At 37.2% G+C, this 27,963-nt stretch overlaps 1 protein-coding gene across 5 annotated transcripts in view; it reads left to right on the top strand.

Annotated features, from left to right (window-relative positions):
• Window positions 1-27,963, top strand: part of DENND5B (DENN domain containing 5B) — a 197,682-nt gene that overhangs the window by 134,015 nt on the left and 35,704 nt on the right. For 4 of the 5 annotated variants that reach the window (XM_032347512.1, XM_032347514.1, XM_032347515.1 and 1 more), the window contains 6 exons: window positions 2,962-3,112; window positions 11,039-11,132; window positions 15,188-15,319; window positions 17,235-17,387; window positions 18,480-18,558; window positions 25,756-25,837. In XM_032347512.1, coding sequence (XP_032203403.1) covers window positions 2,962-3,112; window positions 11,039-11,132; window positions 15,188-15,319; window positions 17,235-17,387; window positions 18,480-18,558; window positions 25,756-25,837 — 691 coding nt within the window. Of the gene's footprint in view, window positions 1-2,961; window positions 3,113-11,038; window positions 11,133-15,187; window positions 15,320-17,234; window positions 17,388-18,479; window positions 18,559-23,498; window positions 25,056-25,755; window positions 25,839-27,963 lie in introns of those variants that run through there. The other variant, XR_004286873.1, reaches the window with a different exon arrangement.

A 27,963-nucleotide genomic window follows, 5' to 3' on the forward strand; every position in this document is an offset into this window, starting at 1 on the left:
CCTTTTTTTTTTTTTTTCCATTTTTTTCACCTTTCTAATACAGAAGCTATTTGAGCAAGTTTTCCTCTGGAGGAAAAAAGAGGCAGGAAAGAATTTCTTGCTCTGTTTCCATGCTTGCCTTTCTCACTTTATTTAAATAGATCAGTCACAGGAGTGGTGATGCTGTAGTTATAACATATTCAAGGAAAGAAATATGTAAATGATGTCTTTATATAGTCTTAAAAGGTCTCTTTGATAACTCACTGAAACATCATACTGTTGTATTCCCACATACGAGGGTAGATCTTGGAGCCCCTTCCGAAGTGGCAGTTACCTCTGTGTTTCTGGAAAGTGAGGAAGTGGAGTGAATGAAATTGTCTATGCCTATCCAGAGAATAGTATGACTTTCAGTGCTTTAATAGCCATGTGAATAAGATAATGCTTTGTTAAGAAAATTTCAGTCCTCCCTTCCTAACAATTTTTTTAATGGAGCTAAGCACTGATTTCCTTTATTTGTGTGCTTCCTGAAAATCTTTTCAGTTAAAATAGATTTTGTCAGCCTCTCAAAAAGTTTGACATTCCCACTGTCATCACAGAAATTATATAATACTCTTGAAAATATACCATTATAGATTTAACATATGAAAATGAGATTAAGCTAAAGCTTAGACTCCCAGGAACCTAATTTATCAAAGACTTTTTTTTTTTTTTTTTTAAGTAAAAGGCAGCTGGCTGTAACTGTGTCTATCCCCCATAAATGGTGCAGTTATTTCTTTCATTAGGTAAAATTATCCTCTTCCCACCCACCCCCCACAACAAAAACTATAGAGATTGGCATTTTGTTGTTTTGTATAGATTTTTATTGTTTTTTGTCCTTTGTTATTTTGCTTTTATTTTTGTTTTGCCTCTAACTAAAAAGAATTTTGATTTGCAGGTGAACTCTTTAGGCAGAGGCTATCTGCTGTTGATACTGTGGCACCAGAACCTCATGATTTCTGTGCAGAAAGACAAGTTGATAGTAATGCAGAGTTTTTCTTTTTTTCTTACCAATCACATAAAATGAGTATTGGCACCAACCCTTGAAAATCTAACAGGCCCATGACCTCTCAAAGCAGGCATTTAATAATTTCTGAATGTTCAGTATTTACTGGTGGTATAATTACTGAAAAGTAACATTGCATTATGCTCCCTATGGCAATCTTCAGTATAAACCCCAGAGTAACTTATTTTGAATCATGCTTTTTGTTTTTAAAAAGCTTCCTGACTAAAGAAGAATAATTCAATATCAGATGGATTTCTCTGTCATTTTAAATCCAGCAGAAAAAACTGAAGCTACTTTTTTTCCCCCTTTCATAAAAACAGAAGCATTCATTGGCAGAGATGGAATTTTGTAGTATTTCATGGAACATAAAATTGGCAGGGACTTCAGACCATTCCGTGCCATGAATCTAAGCTTTATTTTGCCTGAACCATCTGTTAATTAAGTGTTTTATAAATATTAGGAAGCACGGAGACTATGGATAGGGTTGTGGAAAGCCAGAGGGCATCATTGAAAATTAAATACCATTTTACATTAAAACATGGCATTCTTTCACCCAATATAGACCATATGGACTATGTTTTAAGAGAAGTTGCAAGTTACACATTAAAAATAAAATGAAATTGAAGAAGTTTTTGAATAAATTCATGTGAATTATAAAGGAAAAAGTAGGGAAGTTTGAAGTAGGTATCTAATAATTGTGAAGTTTAAGCCATAGAGGGTAATAGTGGCATCTGCAAAAACATCCCTTAATGCTGTCATCAAGCACAAGGAACTGGCTTAGGTGAAGCATGAATCTCACAGAAGATGGTATTAAGCATGTTCATTTGACAGGTGTGGAATATGTCATGGACAGACCCCTCTCCACTCAAAAAGAAAGTTTTTAAGACTATGTATAGGGAATAACCAGCAGCACTCAATCTGCTGATATTGAAGTGGGCAAAATAAACTGGTTCCATGAAATACTTATAAAAATACCTCTTTACTTCTTTTAAATCCCAAGATTAGCAGTTCCCAGAGTGTGTTCTGTTTATGACACCACAACAATTACTGCTTGTTCTCTCCTTTTAGTAATCTGTAGGCAAAGGATTAAAAACCTAGTCTTGCTTCATAAATATATTTTCTCTTGAAAACTCAATCCATAAAAACATTTAAGATCAGATTTTTCTACTACAGAAATAGTTTGCTCTTTCTTGGGTCTTTGAGATATCCTCTTAACTTTAAATGGTTTAAAATAGAAATGTAAGTAGTTCTTATCTTTTAACTTCAGCCCAATTTATTCTTCAAAAGTCAGTTTCTTATCCTCTGGACATTTTCTAAATGCCTGCTTATTTTACAGTTCTCTGCATTACCCCTCTTGATCTAATAAACACTCCTAAATGACTCCTACTAATGAGAATGTGACTGTTGCTAAAAATGAAGTAATAAACTTTACACCATTTCTTGTGTATACAAATGGAGAACTATGGATATTTAATGGGTCTTTGTACAAAGAAGTAAAGTAATATAAGGCTACTCTTCTTGCTTTTCCTTCCCTGTCTTCCAGTTCAAGGCCAACATTTTGTTTGCCATCATTTTCTTAAATGTACTTAGAACCATATTTTCATTAAGAAAATATTTTTCTTAAATATTTACCATTGAAATATTGATGTATTAAAATACTGAATATCCCACTGAAAGGAAACTTGTTTCAATCTATAGATTTTTAACCCTGCTGCCCAGCTTTTGACAGAGGCAGCACATACCATGAAAATTAGTCATCTAATAGTCACTTAAAATTAGTCTTTTTATACTTAACATTACACTGATTTCTCAAGAGCTTTTATAAAAATTTATTTTAGAATGTCAGAAAGAATGAATTCCTTGGTGCATGACTGGAGGAAGCATTGTTTTAAGGTTTAGCCAATGAAATGCCTCTAATTTGTTATAAATTTAATTTATAGCCCAATCAATTGAGCAGCGACTAATGAAAATGGATCACACTGCAATCCACCCACATCTGCTTGATATGAAAATTGGTCAAGGCAAATATGAGCAAGGGTTCTTTCCAAAGTTACAGTCTGATGTCTTGGCAACAGGACCAACTAATAACAAGTAAGCAAGCACTTTCTTCACTTGAGCAATGGGTTGAAGGGATAAGTGAAGGGTGCAGTGCTGTGCAGCTCTAATGGGGCATTTTAATCATTAAATATCTTATCAGTCTGATCACTTTCTTCAAAGGCCAAATCAGTTCATTTGGAATATGAGTATTTGACTTTTTTAATTCCATCATGTAAAAAATCCAAAGACTAGAGGTTTTTTTCCTTTTTAATGTAATGTACACTTGGGGGTAGTTTCACTTTAAATGACTATTTAAATATAATGCTAATATTGTCTAATAGAATTTTTAAAATTATATTTTCACTGCCTGTATTAGTTTCCTAGGACTGCTATACAAAGTACTACAAATTTGGTGGCTTTTAAAACAACAGAAATTTGGGGCGCCTGGGTGGCTCAGTGGGTTAAAAGCCTCTGCCTTGACTCAGGTCATGATCCCAGGATCCTGGGGTCAAACCCTACATCAGGCTCTCTGCTCAGCAGGGAGCCTGCTTCCTCCTCTCTCTCTGCCTGCCTCTCTGTCTACTTGCGATCTCTATCAAGTAAATAAATAAAGTCTTTAAAAAAAACAAAAAAAAAAACAAATTTATTCTTTCAATTTTGGAAGCTGGAAGTCCAAAATTGAGATGTTGCCCGGGCCATTCTCCCTCTGAGACCTCTAAAGGAGGAACCTTACTTGCTTCTTCAACTTGTGCTGGCCTCGGGATTCCTTGACTTCTAGTAGTGCTAATTCCAGTCTCTGTCTCTGTCTTCATATCCCTCCATATCTGAGACCAAATTTCCTTTTTCTTACGATGACACCAGTCCTACTGGTTTAGGGCCCACCCTAGTGACCTCATCTTAACTTGATTACATGTGCAAAGACCCTGTTACCAAATAAGGTAACATTCATAGGTATTGAGTTTAAGACTTCATATCATGGAGGGGAGAGTGTGTGAGGAAAGGACACATTTCAACCCATAACACCACTTTTGTACTTTTTAAGTATCAAGTTCAAAAATTACAAAACAATCAAAAATAAAGATAAATCCTATCATTCTTTATGGTAGATGATTCCATTCAGAAAATAATCTGAATATGATTAAAATTGAAAAGAGTCCTAAAAAAAAAAAAAAAGTTCTTTGGGTTTAAGGGAATTCTTGATTTTGAGTGAATACAGTGTTTTATTAATGAGGAATAAAAGAGGATTTTACAAGAAAGGATATGAAGGTATTAAAGGGAAACACAGTTAAGTTGCAAAGAAAGAGCTTAAAATAGGAAATCAATAATTGTGGAATTTAGTTCATGCTTAACCGCTAACCAGGAACCTTGGACAGGTTGGAATCATTTTCCCCCTTTCTCACCTGAAAATATTCTTTTAATATTCTACAATACCTATCACCTTACAAAAGTGGCTCAGAGGTGGAAAGGAAAAAGCCAGGCTATGGCAAAGAAGCCTGAAGTAAAAGACTGGGTACACAAGATGAAAGTGGCATTGAGGTACCTGAATTTTCAGAAAGTAACTAGAGAATCAGTGAGGGGAATAAAAAGGAGGTAGAATGATGTCTTGATCTAAAAGGCCCATATTAAATAAGTAATGGAAAGGTTCTCGAAAGATGGTTTAAAAGTATGATGTTTCTATTTTCTAGATGAACTGCTAAACTTGCAAATTTTTGGTACTTGCCTCCTTATTTCCTAAGGTATTCGTCAGGTGTTTTCCTGTTAGTCAGGGAAAAGGAAAACATAGTAAGTTATCTATATAATAAGTGATGGTAAGAGTTGGTTTAATTTGATAAACACTGTTCTGAGGTAGGTAGTGTGGTATTTGGAGTTTCTTGGGGGTACATGTATGTGTGGCAGTATTTGTGTATTCTTGTGTTTGTACTGCTAATACCCTATTTTTAATAACCTGAAAGGAATGAACCCCTTACCATTTTCCAGCTGAAGGTGATCCTTTAAATGTTTCTTAAATGTGTTAGAATAATTGATTTGTTTAGTTCCAAATGTGAGAAAGCTTTTGTGATACCAAACACATCAAAAGGGAGTAAGTGGTGTGTATGGATTAAGGAAAACAGTTACAGTACCATTTACATTGCTGCTGCTTTTCCTTTCAGAGTCTAATATTTATCATCATAAATATATACCCCTTAACAGATGTCAGTCAGAAAACTTAGAATTTGGGGCACCTGGGTGGCTCAGTCATTAAGCATCTGCCTTACGCTTACTTAGGTCATGATCTCAGCATTGTGGGATCAGAGCCCTGCATCCGGCTCCCTGCTCAGCGGGAGGCCTGCTTCTCCCTCTCCCAACCCCCCTGCTTCTGTTCCCTCTCTCGCTGTCTCTCTCTCTGTCAAATACATATTATTTAAAAAAAAAAAAAAAACTTAGAAATTTTCATCAGTGCATCAAAGTAATTATTCTTCTTTCCTTTTTTCTGCTTCCAAATATACATTTCCTGCCAATGGGGGCTTTTCCACGCCAACAGGAGGGTGGTTATAGAATTGATCTGCTGATAATAATAACTAATATTAAGCTGGTTCTATACTGGTTTCTCTGCTGACTGCTCTGAGTACATTAGCTCCTTTTACAAGCCTGTCCCTATATATAAAACCTATATTGTTTTACCCATTTTATAAATGAAGTTCAGAGAGATTCAGCAACTTGCTCCAAGATCACTAAAATAGGAAGTGTTAAAACTAATATTTGAACCTAATTCTGCTGATTCGGAGGCTCAAGCTCTTTTAAGTGTTAAACCATGTATACATACCGTCTGGCCCAGTTACTTCAAAACGGGTGACAGATGCCTTTTGTTACTTTTGGAGTTGGAAACTGTGTTTGGTAGCCCCCAAGAAATTTTGAATGACCTAAAATATTGAACATAAATGTGTACTATGGGAAAGAGAGGTAAGTACCAAAAATTTTGTAATACATAGTTCCACAAGTGATCTGAAAGAAATACACATTTAAGCCACCTTTCAAGAACCATAATATGACTTACTCAGTTTGGGCCATTTAGGTCAAAAGGCATAATTCTAATTCTTTTTTATTGCCTTCATTGATCTCTTAAGTGCTTTCTGAAAATTCACGGCTCAATGCCACTTCCGTTCTGTGTATTCAGTGTAACAAGATCTTCCCAAATGAGAGAGCCCTCACATACCTCACTTTCTGCCTTAAACTGGACTCTCTTAAAAGGGTGGCCCCCAAGAAGATAGAACAATTCTCTTGAGAAGCAAGAGATTTGTAGGCAACATCTTCCCAGTGAAGAACTACATGAAGCCGTAGTTGAGGTCAAATAGCCTAACCCTGAAGACAGTGGCATTATTATGTGTTGGTAGGAGTCTGAGCCTGGGTTACTGGCAAAGGTAGCAGTGGAACTCAGGTCTCCATACTCCAGGTACTGTGTTCATGATTTCTCATTCATAAAGCCCAGAGGTCTGGAAAATTTTCAGTCAGTATCCGTTTACATATTTGGAAAAGGAGTGCTATAAATTACATCAGTGGAGCTTACGACTCTCGAAGAGATGTTGAACATTATGGGGTTCAAACTTTCCAGGTGATGGTACTGGATATAATGTTCCGTTTTTCAAAAATGAGAATTTTCCATCAGAATAGACTAATCATCAGTTCACTTATTTTTCCTGCGTTTGTAAAATACCCTAATTGTTTGAATTATTTCATATTAGTATTTAAATAGTTTTTATTTCCTTTTAATAGCATTAGATTACTCATGCGTTCATTTGGCAAAAATTTATGGAACCCTGACTGTATGTGAGGCAGTGTCCTATTCAGTGGGAGTTTAGCAGTGAACAAAACAACAAAAATCCCTGCTTTTAAGGAGGAGGAAACAAACTTAATATGTAAAATAAAAAAACTTAATAGTGATAAGATTTGTGAAGAAAAATGAAGCAGAAAGGGGAAGTAGGAGCATTAAGGAGGGAAGATTTCAACTTTAAATTTTACTGCCTTGTTTTCTTGCTTTTAATCTTGTATATAACCCCAAGGTCTCTCATTTTTAGACTGAGACCCAAGTATTACATTTTCAGGTAGATTTTAGTCTGAAAGAAAAAAGAACTAAGAACTTATTGCACAATAAGGAAATGTATAACCATGCTTCTGCAAATGGCTGATCAACTGTTAGAATTTCATATGCTGCTTACAAAGCCAAAGCAAATAAGCAGTCATTTGTATTTTAACAAATGTGATCATCTTCGATAAAAATAGAAATTTTGATAAAAATGAGATTTAATAATGAAAAGAAAAAAGTAATTCCTTAACAACACCAGGAATGTGTAGACTTCATAGTAACTTTCTTTTTTTTTTAATTCTTTTTTATTCATAGTAATTATCTTAAGCAGATGATCATATCCCTGTTTTGAAAATAAAATAGGGCATTTTGTCCCACAGCATGTATAGTGAGATGCTAAGTGTATCATGTAAGTTAGTATTTATCCTTTCCTTTACCTAAAGCCTTTTCCACTTTTGCCTGCCAAGGGAACTGTTCTGCCATTTGTATTCTACTCCTTTTCTTTACTCATTATAATAAGTTCATTAGCTGGTATTTCCTATTTTTACTATTTATTTGAACTACCCTGTCCAGTAACCCTAATTTACTGTCTCTCACTGACCTTTTTTGCTACATAGCTATTTCTAAGGCCTCCAGGTCTTTGTACATTTTATTTGTTACTTATATTTCCCCTTTGTTTATTATATGAATTTATCAGCTGGTATTTGTAATCTGCTTCAAAGTTGTTTAAAAAAGAATTCATTAAAAATTAAAAAAAAAAGAATTCATGACACTGTTGAAGATGGTAAGATAGACTTCATTCAAGGGGGGCCATGTAGGGACCATTGCAGTGAGCAAGATTGAAGTCTATTCCATACACAATGTGGGTAAGTAGCAATTTATAATCAAGTAGAGTGGAGAGAAAATTACTAAGAGGAAACATCAGAGTTAAGGGGGAGGATTTTGACTAAACCAACCTAATAAAATTCTTACTGAAGATAGGCCTGGGTGATAAAGGGTAATAGATGGTGTAGAAGCTGATTAGATATGAAGAACGATCATATGTGGAGGTTGGTGGGGCGGGGTAAGGGGGTGGTTCCCCCTGAACTGACTTAGCAAGGTTCTTGTTAAAAGTGGATTTTATAAGGAAGTGCACAGATGGACCTGGGAGAAGGTTCAGGAGCCTAACTAGAGTTCGATCAAGCAAAGAATCTCTGCCTGTGTCCTAATAGGCTTTTTTCTGGATATTCTTTCTCAGTCACCCTAGTTTTCTTTGTATCTATTTTACAGTCTTACTTTGATCCTTTACTGTTGAGAAAGTTCCAGGGATTCTGTTTCAAAGATCTATCACTAGGACTTTGTACTTTTTGTCCCAATATAAGCCTATTTTTCTTAACTATTTTAAGAGGGACCACCTTTCTTGCTATTATTTTTATCATAATTATTCAGTGTTCCTTTAAGTACCAGACTGAAATGAGATGATTCAGAAACTTGAAACCAAAGGCATGCATAAATTATTTTAAGCAACAAAAGAACCCACATTCTCATTTCAAGCTTTTTGTGAATTACTTACTTTAATAAATAAAAATTTAAAAATAATGAACTGGCAGTAATACAGTATGACTTTTTCTGAGTGGCAAAAGCATAAATTCATTTTTTAAGTTGTATATAGCTCTGTGCTGGCAAGGATATATTCAAGAATGGATATTCTTAGAAAAGTGTGATGAATACATAGTCATGGGGATAATAAGTCAAGATTTGAAAATTTTTTTGAAATAATTTGATATAAAATAATATATGCTCATTAGAAAATTTAGAATATTTGAAAGTTTTAGGGTAGATTTTAAAACACTCATAATACCATCACCATGAGATGCTAACATTTGCTGTTAGACCTTCCATTGCATGTATCCTAGTGTTCATGTCCACACTTTTTAAAAACAAAATTAATATGTTATTTATACAGTGTTTGTCTTGTTTTGTCATTCATTAGTGTACCATGAATGTTCTCCCAAATTAATATTCCTAGCAACTTAATTTTTTTTAATGACTGTGTGATATTTCATAATGTAGAGTACACCCTCTACTCTTGAACATTTAGGTTGTTTTGAGCACATTTACTTGATTCTGAGTAACTATTGGTTGTGAGATCTTCTGCTAACTCAAAAGCGTTTTGGAAATATTATACTTTAAACATGCATATGGAATAGAGACACATCCTAATATCAGGAACATTTCGAAGTCAAAATGTGAGTCTTGGAATCAAGGAAACAATTTTTTATTACATACATGCTGTGAGGAATATTCATAAACTTTAATCTTGGGCTGCATCTCTGATTATTTATTTGGAGTATATTTATAGAAGGACCAGGTCATGTACAGACAGCCAGTAAAACAGCTTACAGGGACTCCTGGGTGGCTCAGTCAGTTAAGCATGCAACTGTTGGTTTTGGCTCAGGTCTTGATCTCAGGGTCCTGAGATCGAGCCCCACAATGGGCTCCTTACTCAGCACAGAGTCTGCTTGAAATTCTCTCTTTCCCTCTGCCCATCCCACTTGTGCTCTCTCCCTCTCCTGCTCTAAAGTAAATAAATAAATAAATCTTAAAAAAACAAAAGCAAAAACAAAAACACAGCTGACAGACAAGATACCAGCCCTTCAAGAGTTTATAGTAGAATTTTGTAGAAAATAGAGGTAAGTGCTTAGAATACACTGTGACGGGTAATAAAATTGAGGAGTTTAAGAGGGATAGACGGTTTAGATTTGGAGGAATCAATGAACACTTTCGGTGTGGCATTGAAGTTATTTGACGAATAGAAGTCAGGGGGAAACTTCATGAAGTTTCAGAAAAACTAAAGATCCAAAGGTAAATAAGTGGAGGCCTTACATGTCATGTTTTCTTTTTAAGAATTTTTTCATAAGAAGAGTGAAGAAAGAAACTTAGTGATAACTGTAGAGGGTTGAGAGAGACCAGTGTGCTTGTAAGCTGAAGGGAAATACTCAGTTGAGAGAGAAAAATTGGAGATATAGAAAAATAGATTACTTAGTGCAGCAGGTTGAAGAAGTCAAGAGAGAATTGGTCATGGAGTTTCTTCTAGGTGACAGAATTAGTTTTGAGCCATAGCCGATATATTTTATACTTTGGGATTAAAAGAAAGATGAGGAGTCTGTGTGTACATCATGTCAGTAGAGAGCAGGAAGAAGGGGTCAAGGGTGGGTTATCAGTTGAGGGGAGGCACTTGAGGATAAAGCAAAAGGTTTGAAATTGTTTTTGAGGGGAGCGGGAGAGAGTTGAAGGGCAGGTAAAGTGATTCATGAGGAGTCATGACAGAAATCAAGAACTAATCCACATAAATAGAATAGAGAAGTAAGAGGATGGTATTCAGGGGCGCCTGGGTGGCTCAGTGTGTTAAGCCTCTGCCTTCGGCTCAGGTCATGATCTCAGGGTCCTGGGATCGAGTCCCGCATCAGGCTCTCTGCTCAGCAGGGAGCCTGCTTCCCTTCCTCTCTCTCTGCCTGCCCCTCTGCCTAATTGTGATCTCTCTCTGTCAAATAAATAAATAAAATCTTTAAAAAAAAAAAAAAAGAGGATGGTATTCACCCAGGATTTGGGGCTCTGTTGGACAGTAAAGTGGGAAGGAGAGGAGGAGATAGTGTGTATTTTTTTAACCTCAGTTTTTAAAAAGTATTGATTGTAGTGATGGTTGCATGTCTTGGAATATAATAAAAACCACTAAATTATATGCTTTAAATGGGTGAACTATATGGTATTCAATGTATCACAGTAAACCTTTCTGTATTTAAAGAATTGATTGAAAATAAGTAGTCTTTTGTTTTAAAGAGTACATTTTTTCTATTTTAAAAATAAGTTACCACATTTTTGTATGTTTGTTTCAGTTTTTGTTTTAACCTGTACCTTCTTGGGTGTGGCTCTTTTTCCAGTCGCTGGGTAAGTCGGAGTGCCAATGCACAGCGCAGGAAAGACCGCCTTCGCCAACACTCAGAGCACATTGGATTGGACAACGACCTGAGGGAGGTATGTGGGCAGCCTTCCCAGGATGCCTTATTCGGTCCACAGTTCTCACTGTGCAGGTTCTTCCGCATTCTTTTGCAAAATGTCTCAGTTTTATTTTAATATAGTAATCCTTTTGTACTGACATACAGCAGAAGACACCTCTTTTTTCCCCATTTTTGTAATTTTAAGACACCTAAAACCAGGTTTTAAAACAAATCTCCCTGTATACCACAAGTAAAAGCTAAGTTTAAGAGAAATTTTTGGTCAGTATCTCTCCTCTAGAGAAAAAAAATATACAAGAAACAGATTTTTTTAAGTTTCAAGCGTAATTGAAACTTAGTATAATTAAAGATGTATTTGTGCTTTATCCTTGGCTTGCTGACACCATTTTTTAAAGTGTTTAGATGGGCTCCTGGGTGGCTTAGTGGGTTAAAGTGTTTAGAAATTATTTTTGAACTAAAATCCTTATGCTTTATTTATACTACTTGAAAATAAAACCATAATTATACATTTGAATAATTTTAAGTACGTTTTGACTATTGTGATCAAAGAAAAATGCAATCAGAAGATCTGTTAACTATTTTCTAAACTCAGGTGTGTAGAAATAAAGCAGAAAACATCATCCCAAATATATATTGCTTTTTTGCTGAAATGTTCATACATTTATGATTTTAAACATTTTCTTTAAAACCGAAGCATAATTTGTCTAGTGCTTTTCTTTGTGCTACCATATTTTTTTCTCTCCCCTTTTGCTGTGACTTTTTCATATGCATGCATGTTTTGCTTGTCTCTTTCTCTCTATCCTTTTCTTTTTTGCTTTTCTGTCATTGGCACTTCTCCATCCTCTTAGCCTTCCGGGGAACTTTTGGTCTGTCAGAACTCCATGGCATTCTGGGAGTGGGATCAGGGTCCACCTCCTCCTGCACGACTTCCTAAAAAATCCTTCTCTGAGTGCTGCCTGGTATGTTCTTTGCCTGAAAGTGCTTTGCAGATGTTCCTGAATCTTGTCTTTGGTGTTCCTTGAGTTAACCACATGAGTGTGTGCACATAGCTGTAGAATGCCTCACTTCACCTTGTGGCGTGAACTGTCAGCCTCTACATTTTGCTCTCTACTTCCTCTTGTGTTTCTTACCTGTTCCTGGTGGTGTGTGCTAACAGAAGCACTTCTATACTGTTGGCAGGTAAAACTGATCACTTGAATTCCTAACTAGTGGTATTTTGAAAGGTGGGGGGGTGTAGAGGGGCCAGAGATGCAGCACATTGTTGTTCTTCCAAAGGAGAAATATATTAAATGATCAGACTCCCTTTTATTTAACCATTTTGCAGAAATAAATAATTCATTTGAACAGCTTTTCTTTTCTTTTCTTGCTGGGTTTTATCTCCATGTTTTAATAAACCCTTCCTGATCTGTTCGGGGGGGGGGGGGGTTGTTGTTTTGTTTGGGGGGTTTTTTATTGTTTTTGGTTTGAAATTTATTTCCTTTGTTCATGGTCTGTATTTTATGTGGTCAGAAAATCAGGTCACCAGTATAGGATCTTAGTTCTAAGAGAAACCTTTGCGGTCATCTTGTCTAACATGACATGAAGTCCGAGAGACTTGCCCAAAGTCAAATGGACACTCAAAGGCAGAGCTGGGCCTGTAGCCCAGGACTGCTGATAGCCAGAATGGTACTCTTCCCAGTACCCTTGTATATGAGATTACACACAACAGCTACTCATCTGAGGGCAAGAGTAACTTAAGACTCCTGGTTTGTTGTTTTTGGCTATAACAGAAATGAAAAAGAGCATGGTAGAAATCTCAGAAATCTGGGGTCACTTCCTTCTAGTAGTGAAATGGACTTTCTTACAAAAACATTCCCTGTGAAAGGTTTCTCTTTCTTCTCCATTTTTTACCTTAAAATTTACCTTTTCCTCCAGCTTCCCCAAAGAAAATTACATTTTTATCATCACTTGTTTACTATAAAGGCAAGTGTTCTATTTTTGCAATATACAGAGGCTACATCACTTTTTAATGTGAGGAAGGGGCTCATATCCTTTGTGTGTATGTGCAAAGAATGTTGCTCATTCCATGGCTTCAGCAGAGCTGCTCTCAGGAGGAGACGTGGCCCTGTGGAGTTCACTGTTGGCTAATAATTATATGTAATCTGCTATGTGCTTAGTAAATATGGCCAGTCAGAGGATAACCTATTCTGGCTTGTTTTCATTTATAAAATAGAACCATAAACTTTAACAGTGCTTAAATTACTTATCCAGTTATGGACTTAAACGTCTAATTATTCATAGATTTCAGAAAAAAGAGAAATACCAACACCTCTTCCTAGCCTCTTGCCTGTGTTTCTTACTCTTCTTCTAGCCAGTGTGTTTCTTCCTCAGCTAAATTGGATCCTTACCTCTTCTTGAAATCTGAGTCTTAGTAGTTCTCTCTGCCTTTGCACAAGTCCAAAGGTTGAGGAACTAAGGCAGGGGAGAAATAACCCCTTCAACATTTGAAAGTTAACATTTGTTTTTAATATTTGTACCACCTTAAATGTTAGGAAATGTAGGTGTTACAGTTCTCAAATAGGATCTCTGCCTCATATCTCAAGTTGGTTTTTCTGAAACTTTTCATTCCTTGCTTTTTATTTTTTCGAAAACGAACTTTCAGGATGTTTTGATAGACCTTATGTAATAAGGTAATAAACTTGATTTCCCCAGGTGATAGTTGGCTTTCATTCTCAGTTTTCCTTGTTTATTGGACCCTCTAAAAGAGATTTAAGCAGAAAGATGTATACATAAATATTATAGAAACTAAATTCTTAAAGCTTTCCTTTTTTAAAAATCTGCCCTTAAAATGATTGCATTGGAAAGGAAACAGATTATTTTGTTTATGTAGCAGCAGGTAAACTGATCAGTTGAATCCCTAATCAGTGGGATTTTTTAGAAATTTGTACAAGATTTAGTAGATTATTTTTCTTCCAAAGAGGAAATATTGTAAATGCACAAACTCCCTTTTATATAAAGAATGTAAAGGATTTTATACATTTTTCCTTGTAATATCAAATTCTCTTCCCTTAAGGTAGTAAAGATAGATTTCACATATGTGCCTGTGGGAGGATGTGCTGGCTCACAATCTCTCTCTCCCCTCAACAAACTGCTAGTTTTACTATATAACTTAGGGTAGTTATTCTCTAACTATGGCCCTGAGACACTTGGGCTTCTTGGAGATTCTGCCCTGTGGTCCTGATGCAAACATAAAGCATCTGGATGAGCATTGCAGGTAGCACAGAAAGAAGAGATATAACAGGTATCCTGTGGTCATCACCTGTGTGATTTATTTTTCCTGGACATTCACTAACTAAAGCTCAAGAGTGGTGGACTGGGTTTCTGAGTGTCTAGGTTTCTCTCTGAGCCATCACTGTCTCTGAAAGTAATATAATATTCCCACTTTCTCTCAATTGTGGAACAAGGCAAGGGAGGGAATGTAGCAAACGTGTTCAGAGAGAGTTCACAGTCTTTCTTGTGAGGTAGGGGGGCGTGTTTTATGCCCATTTTACAAATAAACAAATATGCCTAAGTTTATAAAATTAGTTGCAGACAGATTCTAGAGCTCCTGATTTTACTGTTGTGACTTGACTAGAGCAGAGGGTTGGTTCAGAGAGTGTTGTCTAAGAGGCTAGAAGTTTGCTAAGTGTCTTTATCTGTGGGGAGAGGAAGAAATCACTGATCTGAGAATCACTGGGTTCTTGAAGAAACTTTGGTAAACCAGAAACCTAAATTTTTTTCATCCCTATTATGATCCTGACTAATCACAGCCTTGGGTACTCCCAATAAAATTATTAAACTAGGTGAGCTCTATCTTGTTATGAATGTTTTAACCTGACACGATTTCTGTTGCCCTCATTTTCACAGGAATTAACAACGGCGGGAGAGGGCGCGTACAAATGTCCTCTGCCTATTGGTGGCGCTAAAACTTGAATTGCTATTGCATGAGTACATTTACAGCCTTTTCCGCATCTTGTTTTTCCTCACTTTTTTGTGTAATGTTAAGAAAGAAGACTATCTGATGTTTATATATTAAAAATGCTCTTTAATTTTTAGAAATATATGCAAGAGGCACGAAGTTTAGGAAAAAACCTGAGGCAACCCAAATTGTCAGACCTCTCTCCTGCAGTGATTGCACAAACCAACTGCAAATTTGTAGAAGGCTTATTAAAAGAATGTAGAATGAAGGTACGTATTATTCACTGATGTGAGACACTATGCACTCAGCTTCCACTTGGACTGGTAGATATCCTAGAAGACTTTTACTGGGGCATAAAGCTAATGTTCTCTTTACTGAGCTCATGAACTTTCAGTTCTCCAGTACCCACAGAATCAGTGACATGGGAGCCCTGCACAGTTTTTCCTCAACCTTTTCAGCCATTGCTGTCTTCCTCTAAAACATGAACAGATATTAAGCCAGTCAAAAGTTGTAGGGCACTGGCTGGCTGAGTTGGTAGAGCATGCAACTCTTTGGGGATTTTTTGTTTGTTTTGTTTTGTTATTTAGAGAGAGAGAGAGTGTGTGGGGAGGGGCAGAGGGAAAGAATCTTGCAGCAGCCTTCTCACTGAGCGCAGAGCCCGGTGTGGGACTCAATTTCATGACCCTGAGATCATGACTTAAGCTGAAATCAAGAGTTGGACACTTAACTGACTGAGCCACTCAGGCACCTGGCACATATGACTCTAAATCTCAGGGTCATGTGCTTGAGCCCTATGTTGGATGTGGAGCCTACTTTAAAAAGTGTGCAAGAATGTGGTTGTTTTATATGAAAAGTAACACATTTTTTTGTATAGAACCTTGTCCACCCCCATACATGTATGTATACCCATACAGAAGAAGACCTTGGCTGTGTTGTAGGTTTGTATATATTACACACTAGTCTCTTCTTAGATACCATGTTTATCAAAGTAGTAATACAGATTGACAAAATTCAGGACATCATTTTAGCCAGTAATTTCATTCTTTTATTTTATATTTCTTGAGTACCTTCTGTGCATTCAATGAATGCACTATTTTCAGCATCAGCATACAGTGTGGAGTCAGAGAGACAAGGTCCCCCACCTAAAGGAACTAGATTCTCTCTCGCTTTACATTTTATAAGTACAGCTGAGACTGCTGTAAATTACTTACTTGAAACTGATTTCCATTTCCCTTCCATTTTCTGGTGCATACTCATGAGCAGAGACAAGATAAAAGAGGAAAACAGGAAGTAAATAGAGGCCCGGTTCACTCACAATTTAGGGAGTTCTGAAAAAATTTAGAGCTGCCTGTTTGTGTTACGGTTTTTGCCTAAGTGCAATCAAAACTAACTGCAGATATCTTCTGTATGCCTAGATACAGGGGCAGTGGAGGGTTAGTTGTGGCAGGGTGGGATTCCGATTCTCAGTACATTTTCTGGGTCTGCTGTAATTCCCCAGTGTTACTCAAGTTAGTAAACTGAAAATTGTCAATCATAAGTGTTTACATGGGGATACTTTAAAATGGTGTTGTGGGGAGGCAAAATATAAATAGATAGGTAGATAGATAGAACAGTTTCATAATCTCCCCCTAGTGACCCCCTATTTATCTGACAAAATACAAAAGTACATGTGATATTACTGCAGTTAGTTGACCACAGAGATTAAAATGCTTTTCCAAAAGTGATTAAAAGTCTACAATTAGAAGTATATGGGGACACCTGGGTGGCTCAGTGGGTTAAGCCGCTGCCTTCGGCTCGGGTCATGATCGCAGGGTCCTGGGATCGAGCCCCGCATCGGGCTCTCTGCTCAGCAGGGAGCCTGCTTCCTTCTCTCTCTCTCTCTGCCTGCCTCTCTGCCTACTTGTGATCTCTCTCTGTCAAATCAATAAATAAAATCTTTTTAAAAAAAAAAAAAAGAAGTATATGAAGGGAGGCGCCTGGCTGGCTCAGTTGGTAGAGTGTGTGATATTTGATCTTGGGGTTGTGGGTTCAAGCCCCACGTTAGGTATAGAGATTACTTAAAAATAACATCTTCAAAAAAAAAAAAAAAGTATAATGGAGGGAAGACTCTGATCTAGTGGTTGAATTGTTGGTCTTTGGCTTCATTGCGGGGATAACACTTGTGACCACACATGATGCTTTCAGACAAAGCGCATGTTGGTGGAGAAGATGGGACACGAAGCAGTGGAACTGGGCCATGGAGAAGCAAACATAACCGGCTTGGAAGAGAACACCTTGATCGCCAGCCTCTGTGACCTACTGGAAAGGATATGGAGCCACGGCTTGCAGATTAAGCAGGTAATAGTCTCAGAAGGCCCTGGTGATGTGGTTGGTTAGGGACCCTGTCAGGAAATATAAGGAGGGGCACCTGGCTGGTTCATTTGGTTGTGCTTCTGACTTTTCAGCTCAGGTCATGATGTCAGGGTCATGAATTCAAGCCCTGTGTTGGACTCCATGCTCAGTATGGGGTCTGCTTGAGTTTCTCTCTCCCTCTCCTGCCCCTCTAGCCCATCTATCTGACTGTCTGTCTCTCTCAAATAAATAAATAAATCTTTAAAAGAAAGAAGGAAATGAACAAGGAGAAAAAGATAAAAATTAAAGGATATGTTCCTTTGTCACAGGATGACTAGAAATGCACCACAGGCTTTTTAATTCCAGAAAAAGAAAATAAAACCCATGATTAAGAGGTGGTTTGGTGCTCTTTCCTGGTAAACAGGAAAGGATAAAACAGCACATTTACTGCAGAGGGTATATCCCGTTGAGTCCATTGTCTGCTTTTGTTGCTGTCCACACAAAAAATCTGTTAGCCAAAATTAACAGTTCTTTGCCATTTTAATTTATGTAGTTATTCAGGGTGGAAAAAAAATCAAATGGTTTCTTTGCTTTTGTCCCTCTTACGTCCTATTCTGATTTTTTTTTTTTCCCTCTTGTGTGCATGTTCTTTCTTCCTCCCCTTTCCTCTTTCTTTTTTGGCTCCAGTGTTCTTCTCCCCTCACTGCCATTCCATACATCCAAGCATATTTTGCCTATAGGTGTACCCAAATACATTATGTGCTGCTAGAGTCTTTTAATTCTGTGGTTATTAGTGTGGCCAGTGTAGACAGTCCTAATTACATACAACTAAGTAACAGCCCAACTGAAGTCAGAAATCTCCATGCCTGTACTTCTGGCCTTTTGTTCTGCTGCCCTTCCCCAGGCTATTGCTTATCTTTCCAGTAAGGCAAAGGATGACTCATTTCACACGGAGTGAGTTGCTCAGAATATTACACAGCTAAGAATGGATGATCTCCAAACTTCAGAATGACCATTTTGATGTGAATGGTTTTGATGAGAAATTTTTTTCATTATTGCTTATAAAATGAAAAACTTTTTTATACCTTGTTATTTCAGGGGAAGTCAGCTTTGTGGTCACATTTAATTCAGTTTCAGGACAGAGAAGAGAAGCAAGAGCACCTTGCAGAATCTCCAGGTGAGAGTTTGTTAGATTATTTCTGCAGAACTGGCAGCATTAGACCACATGAAGAAACAGTACCATGTTTTGTCTTTAAATCTCTCTCAGGCTGAAATTTACCCACCTTGCCAGTAATGGGATAAAGTAGAAGAAGCAAAATAAATTACTAGCTGTGAGATGTGAGAAAAGTCGCTCGACCTTTCTGACTATCAGCTTCCTCATCCATAAGACAGGGAAAATAACGTTAAGCTATGTAAAACTATAATGTTGACTAAGTAAGATAACATGTGGAAACACCTAATGAATTGTAAAGGATCATACAAGTATACCTTACTCTTGCCAGTGTTAGAGTGTAGTGTATACTGGGTTTTTTTTCTTAAAGGAGTTTTACAACCATCATTAATAATACGTATATATGTCTCAAAAGTCTTCAGGAGTCAGATTTCTTCAGTTTCTAGCAAAACATCGCATAATAGAAGTGTTATTATACTTCAGCTCATTAGAGTTATGTGGGGTTCCTAGATGTTCTACCTTCCATATATTTTTCTTTATGTAAAATAACCATCTATTTCACAAAAAGTAGTAGTAATGGTGGAAAGCTAATAGATAAAAAATGTTTTATACTGAATCAGCAATTTGGGAACCTTTTCTAAAATTATGGATAATTTTAGACATTCAGAAATATAAAAAAAAATAATACTTAAAAGCCAACCACCAGCTTAAGAAAGCATTGCAAATATGATTGAAGCATAGCCTATTTCCATTCCCCTCATTGCACTACTACCCTAAATGTGGTGTTGATTGTTGGAAACCTAGTTTTTAAAGGTATTTACTGAGACAGCTAGGAATATGAACTTGATACTGCATTAACATGAAATTCCACTAAACAGAATGTCAAGGTTCTGATGTCCCAAGATATAGCTACATTTGTAAAAATTGAAATCAAGTTTAAAAGCATTTTGTAGTAACCATCTCCTTTGCCCCTTTTTCTGTTGAGAAAAGTAAAAACACATTGGTGTACGCCCTGAAACCATCTCTAACACTTAGCTGTGTTCATAGAAAATTTAGCTCTTCAGATCATAAGATCATAACCCAGATAGCTTACCCTAATTAGAAAAAATAACTTTCTAGGAAGAAGTAGCTATTTGTAGGGATGAAACATTGGAAAACCAAGCTTACTTAAGTAAGGCAGGGAGATGGAAGTATTTGGCTCTTTCACCAAAGATGGCATGCAGAATGTCCAGCTGTTAAGGCGAGCAGCTGCCAGGCAACACCAGCAGCTTCATGGCTCTGGCTGGTCAAATGTTGGGTGGTTGAGGTGGCTACCAGAGACTCAGCTGTTAGCAGTTCCCTTTTATTAGTCAGTAGAGGGATCAGCAAAACTCTGAAGTCAAGGCTAAGAAGTATCAAATATGTCAAAGCTTCATGCAGTAACTTATTTGTGCTGCACTATCAAGTGTTGATGAAGGGCTAGTGAGAATACAGTAAACACATGAAGTATGAACAACAGGCTGAATATTTTACTGATCCTAAGTGGGATTAATGTAAGCCATGTAGCTTTTGAAATCAAATTTACTGACTGTTAGGAAGAGTGTGTTTTATTATAAATATTGCCCTAACACTTCTGATGATTCAGCCCACAAAGTTAGGATTTTTTAAATATGACAGTATGAAATATAAAAACATTAGCTTAAAAATAAAATACTTCATTATTGAGAAGCAGTGTGTCTAATTATATAGAAATTAGCAGTTTATTGATTTTTCTGCTTTTAAATCTGGGTGGGTTTTTTTTTCCCAAAAATTACTTCTGTTTACCAACTGTTAAGCATCCTAATTAATGGTAATAAACAGTCTGTATTTTCATATCAAGGAGAGTACTCTGTGTGCTTAGAAATTCACAATAGGTTTGGACACTGCTGTTACTAACATTGAGCCAGGATGAGATTTGGGGATAGATCATTATTCTTCCTTCTGAAGCAACACAAAACAGGAGTCAGAGATATTCTAAGGGCTGTAGAAGAAAGGAAAAAGTCTGTCTTAACAAGAAGACCATAGCGGGTAGATTACCTTAATTTCTTTTAATGGACTTTATTTTTTAGAACAGTTTTAGGTTCGTGGCAAGATTGAGCAGACAGTACAGAGATTTCCCATATACTTCCCCATATATGCGTAGCCTCCCTCATATCAAAGTGGTGTACCAAAGTGGTACATTTCTTATAGTTGATAACATTGACACATCATCACCCAGAGCCCATAGGGTTCACTCTTGGTATTGTACCTTCTGTGGATTTAAACAAATGTATAGTAGTGTGGATTCACCATTATAGTATCAGTGTAGTTTTGCCACCGTAATAATACTCTCTGTGCTCTACTTATTTATCCATGTCTTTCCCCTAATCATTGGCAACCACTGGCCTTTTTATTCTCTCCGTAGTTTTGCTATTTCCAGAATGCCATATAGTTAAGAATCATGTAGTATGTAGCCTTTTCAGATTGGCTTCACTTAGTAACAAATTATTTCACTTAGTAACACAGATTTAAGTTTCCTCCATGTCTTTGAGACTGTCTTAATTTTGACCGAGTCACTGCATCTAGAAGTTCACAGTCCTATTGCAGGGACAAGATCTCAGAATGCAGTTGATCCTAGAAAGAAGACTGTTCTTGACATATTACCCAGAAGTTTCTGCCTTAAAAGTGTTGGCCACTTAGACATAGGTGGTGTTCTTAAACCTTGCATCTTTGGACAAGGTTCCACTAAACTTTAAATGGATTTTTAAATCAGTTGGCAGGGAGTGGAGTAGGATGCCAGAGAGGGTGGGAAACTGCTTTTAAATGTTATTCTGGGTCTAGCCCAAGAATTTGAGATATTCTTCAATTATCTTCATCAAAATTTTTCTATTTTAGAGGGGTGCCTGGCTGGCTCAGTCAATTAAGCATCTCCCTTCGACTCAGGTCATGATCTCAGGGTCGTGGAATTGAGATCCTAGTCTAGCAGACTCCCTGTTCAGTGGGGAGTGTGCATCTCCCTCTGGAACACCCCCCCACACACATTGGCTCGCTTGCATACTCTTTCTCTCTCTCAAATAAATTTTTTTTTCTGTTGGGGTGCCTAGCATTCAGTAGAGTATGCAGCTCTTGATCTCAGGATCCTGAGTTCAAACCCCACATTGGACGTAGAACTCACTTTACAAAAAGTTTTTCTTTACTTACCAGCCTATAGACTATAGATGATTCTATAAAAACAATACATACAGTGTCTGTGCTCTGCAAACTTGCTGCCTCTGTAGCAGCTTTGATTCACGCAGACACACAAAAAGAATTCCTGTGGCTAAATATTAAATCCCCAAGTGTTTATACTGAAGGAGAAAGTGGCCTATTACATTTAAGTTTGTTGAAATGAGAAGTAGGAATATATGTATACATTTAAATAGTGTATAGATTTCTCTTCTGGAGTAGACTTCATATAAATTTCTCTTCTGGAGTAGACTTCATGGAAACCTTAGAATTTAGATCTCTAAGTGAAATGTATGGCTTCCCTCATTTCAACTGCTTTGGGCTCACAGACTTCTGAATTGTTCCTTCCAGAGTCACTAATAAATTACTGTATTGGTTTCCTGGGGCTGCCATAATAAAGTACCATAAACTGGGTGGCTTACACAACAGAAATTTATTGTCTCACAGTTCCGGAGGCTAGAAGTCTAAAATCAAGGTGTCAGCAAGGGTGGTCTCTTCTGAGGCTTGTGAAGGAGAATCTGTCCCATGCTCCCCTTCTAGCTTCTGGTCATCTCAGAAATTCCTTGGCCCTTAAATGTCATATTCCAAGTATCCTTACATCATCTTTTCTCTACTTGTGTCTTTGTGTCCACATTTCCCTTTTATAAGGTCATCTACCAGTCACACTGGATTAAGGCACACCCTAATGACCTCATCTTAACTTGATCATCTGCAGAGACCCTATTTCCGAATAAGATGGAACTTCTCTGTCTTCTCGAGGGACATAATTCAAACCATAATATAACTACTATTGACTACCTCCCATGTCATCCTCCAACTTTCTGGTTAGCAGATTATTCACTAATCTCTTTCTCCGGCCCTAGTTCCTACACATCCATTTGTGATATCCAGTGCGATGTCAAACTCACCAAATTTGAAAACAAACTAACTATCTCAGTACCTCTCCCTCTGTCCCTCTTAGGCTTTCTGCTTCTCTCCACATAATTTAATGGCATCAGTACTCTTCTTTCAATCAAGCTTCAAAGCCAGAAAGTCATTTGTAATATAACAGAAAGCCCAGTGGACATGACATCAGAACATTCTGTCCCTTTTGATGAACGTGTACAACTGGGCGGGTTTCTTGACCTCTTTGAGGTTTGGCATCTTCATTTGCAACATTGAGATGAACAGATCCAAAGGAAAGTAATAATTCAATGAGATAATTTTTATTAAATCATTTCATATTCATACTTAATTGTTTTTGACTCTTGAGTCTTGCTCACTTTCTATATCAAGTCATTAAGTTCTGGGGTTTTTTTCCACTGCATATTTCTCCTCTTTGTTCTCCCTGGCTGCCATGGTCTTACTTCATCCATAAGCTGGCCTGAAATAACTTCTAGATCATCTCCCTTATTTCTCTAGTTAACTAATTTCTTTAGTTAACTAACTAAAAAAGCACTCAGGAGCATAGCATTCTTTTTAGAATCCTTCCTGCCATCCTAGGAGTACTGCAGATTTCTAATTTGTCATTTAAGTCTCCGCCATCTGGCCCTGAGTAATCTTACCTTCCTCCATGAGTGTTTGTTGAGCACATATGTAGTGTGTGGTCTCCACCAGGCCCTGTAGGTATTCCTCCCCACCCCCCGTAGGTATTCTAAGAAAAGGATATGACTGAGCTTCAAGAGACATACAGTTTAATAGTAACAGAAATGTTAAATTATGCTAAGGTTATATTATGTGTTCAGTTTCACAGGTCCTATTAGAGGGAACAACATCTAACAGTGTACCTTGGGAAGGGAGAATATTTAGGAAAGATTGCACAAAGAGGCAAAACTAAAGCTAAGTTTCATTTTATTTTATTTATTGACAACTTACTTGGAGCCAGGCAATATTCTTAAGTGCTTTGCATCTGTTTGAATAAGGTAGGTATTGCTATTGACCCCAGTTTTCAGATGAGAAAACAGACCCTGGAGAGGTTAAATTACTCACCCAAAGTTGTTGAGCTGTTAAGTTCTCTGTAGGGTTTGAGAAAGCCATGTTCTTAACTGTTAAGCTAAAGTGCTCCCTATCTAAAATGGCTAAATAGGCTGTAAACAAGGAGAAAGATACAGAAGTGTTAAAAGGATGAGCTAAAGACTTCAACCAATTACATGGAGACGTAAAAAGTATATCATATGGGGGAGCCTAAGTGGCTCAGGTGGTTAAGGGGCTGCCTTCAGCTCAGACCTGGGATCAAGTTACCCATCATAGGACTCCTTGCTCAGCAGGGAGCCTGCTTCTCCCTCTGTCTGCCTGCCTCTTTGGCAAGTAAATAAATAAAATATTTTTAAAAAGGTTTTTAAAGAAGTACATCATATGTTTAAGAAACATTGATCAGCAAAGAGTGGAGAAAATAGGGTTCCAAAATAGAATGCCCGGAAGATGCTTGGGCCTGTGAGTGCTCTTACTGTGGGTGCTGCTGCTCTTTAAATGACAGGCCCCTCTTTTATTAAGCCTCTTGCCTGCTCTCAGCTTCCAGAGGCAAGATTGCTTCTTCTAGTCATGTCTCCCTCTAGCCACATTGCTGATTATGATTTCAGTTCCTTTCACCTGCCTCATGATTTTTTTTTTCTCTTTTCCACCTATTTCTTACCACTGATGTGGCCCTCTTTTATGCTATCTAGTCATCTGGAGTGTAGAAGTGTTCTCTCTACTATTTCACTTTCTCCTCAGAAAGAGAGGTGTGCTTTCATTAACAACATACTTCAGTGGTGAGAGTCTCAGACAGGAAGACTAACATAGCACATTTTCCACAAGCCACTGAACAGTTTCCTTGGTGTCTGTTACCTCCTGGATACCAAGATAATCAAGATAAAGCCGTGTTTTTGGTGACCCATGGAAAACTCCATGGCCTATTTATCACCCACCTGGTGTGGAAGGCCCTCAAAAGAACTGCCTCTTGGTTGGCTTGGCCACAGTCTCTTTGTCCTGGCAGCCCTATCAGTGCTCATTCATACCTGCTAAGTATCAGCCCAGCCACTTTCACCGGTACCAAAACACAGGAAACATGTAGATCCTAAGACCCCAGAATGTTCAGTGCCAGCTTCATATACCTGTGTGTTTCGGCACTGGACCATAGCTTCTCCAAAGCTGAATGGATCTAAAAACTGAGAAAATGTATGTTTACTATAGAGTAAAGCCCACAACTTAAATTCTAATGTTATCAGTGTATTTGCAAAGTGTGATGTTGCAATTTCCTTTTCGTTCACAGATAGGAAAATGGAGATAAAGGGGGCACAGGATTCCACAGCGTTCCATTTAAAGTGAGATGGAGCTCTCCCAACTGCAATACATTAGCTAACAAATGATTGCTTAGCTATGGCTGTATAAGGGAACAATCTTTCCTTCTTTTATAAATGTTAACCATTCAAGCTCCAAAGAGAATGACTCACAGACATTATACTTCTTAATGTCCATTTAGATTACTCACTTTGCATGATACACTGTACTTTGGATTCTGAACTTTGAAGTAGAAACTTACCAGACCAAAGAGTACCAGACTCTTAGATTTTCCATTTTAAGCACTCTTTCACAGTGAAGGAAATTACGTGATTGCAGTTCATGAGCCCAGAGATAATTGACATACTTAGTAACTTACAGACATTGCTTTCTTATAGTTAGCCAGAGCTATTAGAATGAGTAAGTTTAGAAAATAACTGGTCTTCATGGCCAGACTTTGCACACATTGCATTATTTGCTAAATGGGCTTTTATGACTCATTTTAAATTTGCAAATGCAGCCTCAGATTAATTAGAAAGAATATTGCTTTTACTGTATTAATAAAGGAGCACCATTCAGATGGGGAAAATTGAGCTTAGTTCTTATCAAAGTAAATTGAAAATATAAAATAAATTTATTTATAGAATGTGAACCATGTAGTTGTTTTGTTTTGGTTTTTTTTTTTTTGTCTTTGCTATTATTTTTCTAATACTTTGCTGATTTTTTTTTTTTTTTTTTACATAGTTGCCCTTGGACCAGAAAGAAGAAAATCTGACTCAGGAGTTATGTTGCCAACACTCAGGGTCTCTCTTATCCAAGACATGAGGTATATATGCTAGCATTTGATGATAACTGTCAAATATTTATGGCTTTCATTACATTACTCAAATGATTATGGCTATGTGTTTTTTTTTGCTTATATATTCTGAGGAAAACATTTTTTATAAACTTGCTTATTTTACTTTTATACTATTATTTTTCTCCTGACATTAAATTCAAAGGGAAAATGAACTGAGAAGAGTTTTAAAGTAGCTCAATTATTTTCTGAGTTCTTTGTTCATTTTTTAAAACCTCCTTAAATACCTGTTGCCACAGACACAGACCAAAAAAATAATGACAAGTTACTTGGCAGAGAAACTGCTCTTAAGTAGGTTTAATTTGAAGCAAATGCAAATCTGAGAATTATCAGTTGCAATTACTGGTCATAGAAATCACTAGAAAGCATTGAGCTATCTAAAATAGATTTATTGGGGCACCTGGGTGGCTGGCTCAGTGGGTTAAAGCCTCTGCCTTCGGCTCAGGTCATGATTCCAGGGTCCTGGGATCGAGACCCAAATCGGGCTCTCTGCTCAGTGGGCAGTCAGCTTCCTCCCCCCTGCCTCTCCACCTACTTGTGATCTCTGTCTGTCAAATAAATAAATAAAATCTTTTAAAAAAATAAAATAAAATAGATTTATTGAATGAGGAAGACAGAGGCTTTTTTCTTTTAAACATTTTAGGTACAACACTTAACTCTTAAAATATGTAGTCAATGTTACAACATTAGAACACTTAACTTTCCTTTTATGGTTTATTGCTTTCTTAATATTAATTATTGATGTTTATTTGATTTGTCGGATACTTGCAACTGAAAAGCACAGCTCTTAAGAGTGGTAGCTTAGTGCAGTGGTTATATATCCTGGCTTTACTGCTTGAACTGTGTGACTTTGGGCAACTTTTATAACTTCTCTGTGCCTCAATTTTCCCATCTCTGAAACAGAGATAAAAACCGTTCTCTATTTTATAGGATTGTTACGAGAATTAAATGAGTCAGTCCACTACTATAAAAAGTTTTAAGAAATACTTGGCTCATAGTAAGGTTCAGTGAATGTTAGGGGCACCTGGGTGGCTCAGCCATTAATTGTCTGCCTTTAGCTTGTGTGGTGATCCTAGAGTCCTGGGATAGAGCCCCTCATCAGGCTCCCCGCTCGGTGACAAGCCTGCTTCTCGCTTTCCCTCTCTCTGCTTGTCTTTCTTCTCTCACTGCCTCTCTCTGTCAAATAAATAAATAAAATCTTTAAAACAAACAAAAAATAAATAAATGTTAGTTTTTGTTGTCTTAATTAATTTATATATTCATATCTTTATACCTTTTTCCTTGCTAGACAAACTATAGTTGCTCTCAAGGAATCCTGTGATTCCTTTTGATGGCCAGCATGAGAAGAATAGTTGTAACTATGAGAGGAAAATGATTTCTAGATATCTTAATGGGAAAATGAAACAATATGTATTCTACAGTGATTTCATAGTAGATCCAGACTTTTAAAACTTTAATTAGGAGATGGTCACATCACACAAGGCTGTCCTACTCCTTCTGGTTTCCTGCTTATTTACCTTTATCTCCTTCATGATGTTGTTCTTCAGGGAGGGGGTGTCCTACTTAGATATACTCCTTTACATCATAAGAGACAGTATAGCTTCCTGGTTAAGACCTCAGGCTCTGGAACCAGCCTGCAGAGGTTGCTGTTTGAGCTCTGTCAAACAGTCCTCCATATCCCCAATTACTTATACTCCCAGTTTTCTCACCTGTAAAATGGGATAGTAACAGTCTCTCTCTCAAAAGGTTGGTGTAAAGATTCAATGAGGGACACTGGGTGGCTCACTTAAGTTAACACAGTTAAGTGTCTGACACTTGGTTTCACCTCAGCCCGTGATCTCAGGGTTGTGAGATTGAGCCTCCTGTTGGGGTCCAGTGTGCAATCTGCTTGTCCCTCTTCCTCCCCCTTTGCTGCTCTCCTGACCTGTGCAAGCACGTCTCTCTCTTTCTCTCTCTTTCAGTCTCTCTTTCTAAAATAAATTTTAAAATCTTAAAAAAAAAATAAAATAAAATAAAAATATTCAGTGAGGTAGTAAATGTAAAGAACCCAAAATAGGACTAGAAACAAATGTGTGTATACTTACACATGTATATGT

Source organism: Mustela erminea, chromosome 6 (assembly GCF_009829155.1).
Source record: "Mustela erminea isolate mMusErm1 chromosome 6, mMusErm1.Pri, whole genome shotgun sequence".
Classification (NCBI taxonomy): Eukaryota; Metazoa; Chordata; class Mammalia; order Carnivora; family Mustelidae; genus Mustela; species Mustela erminea.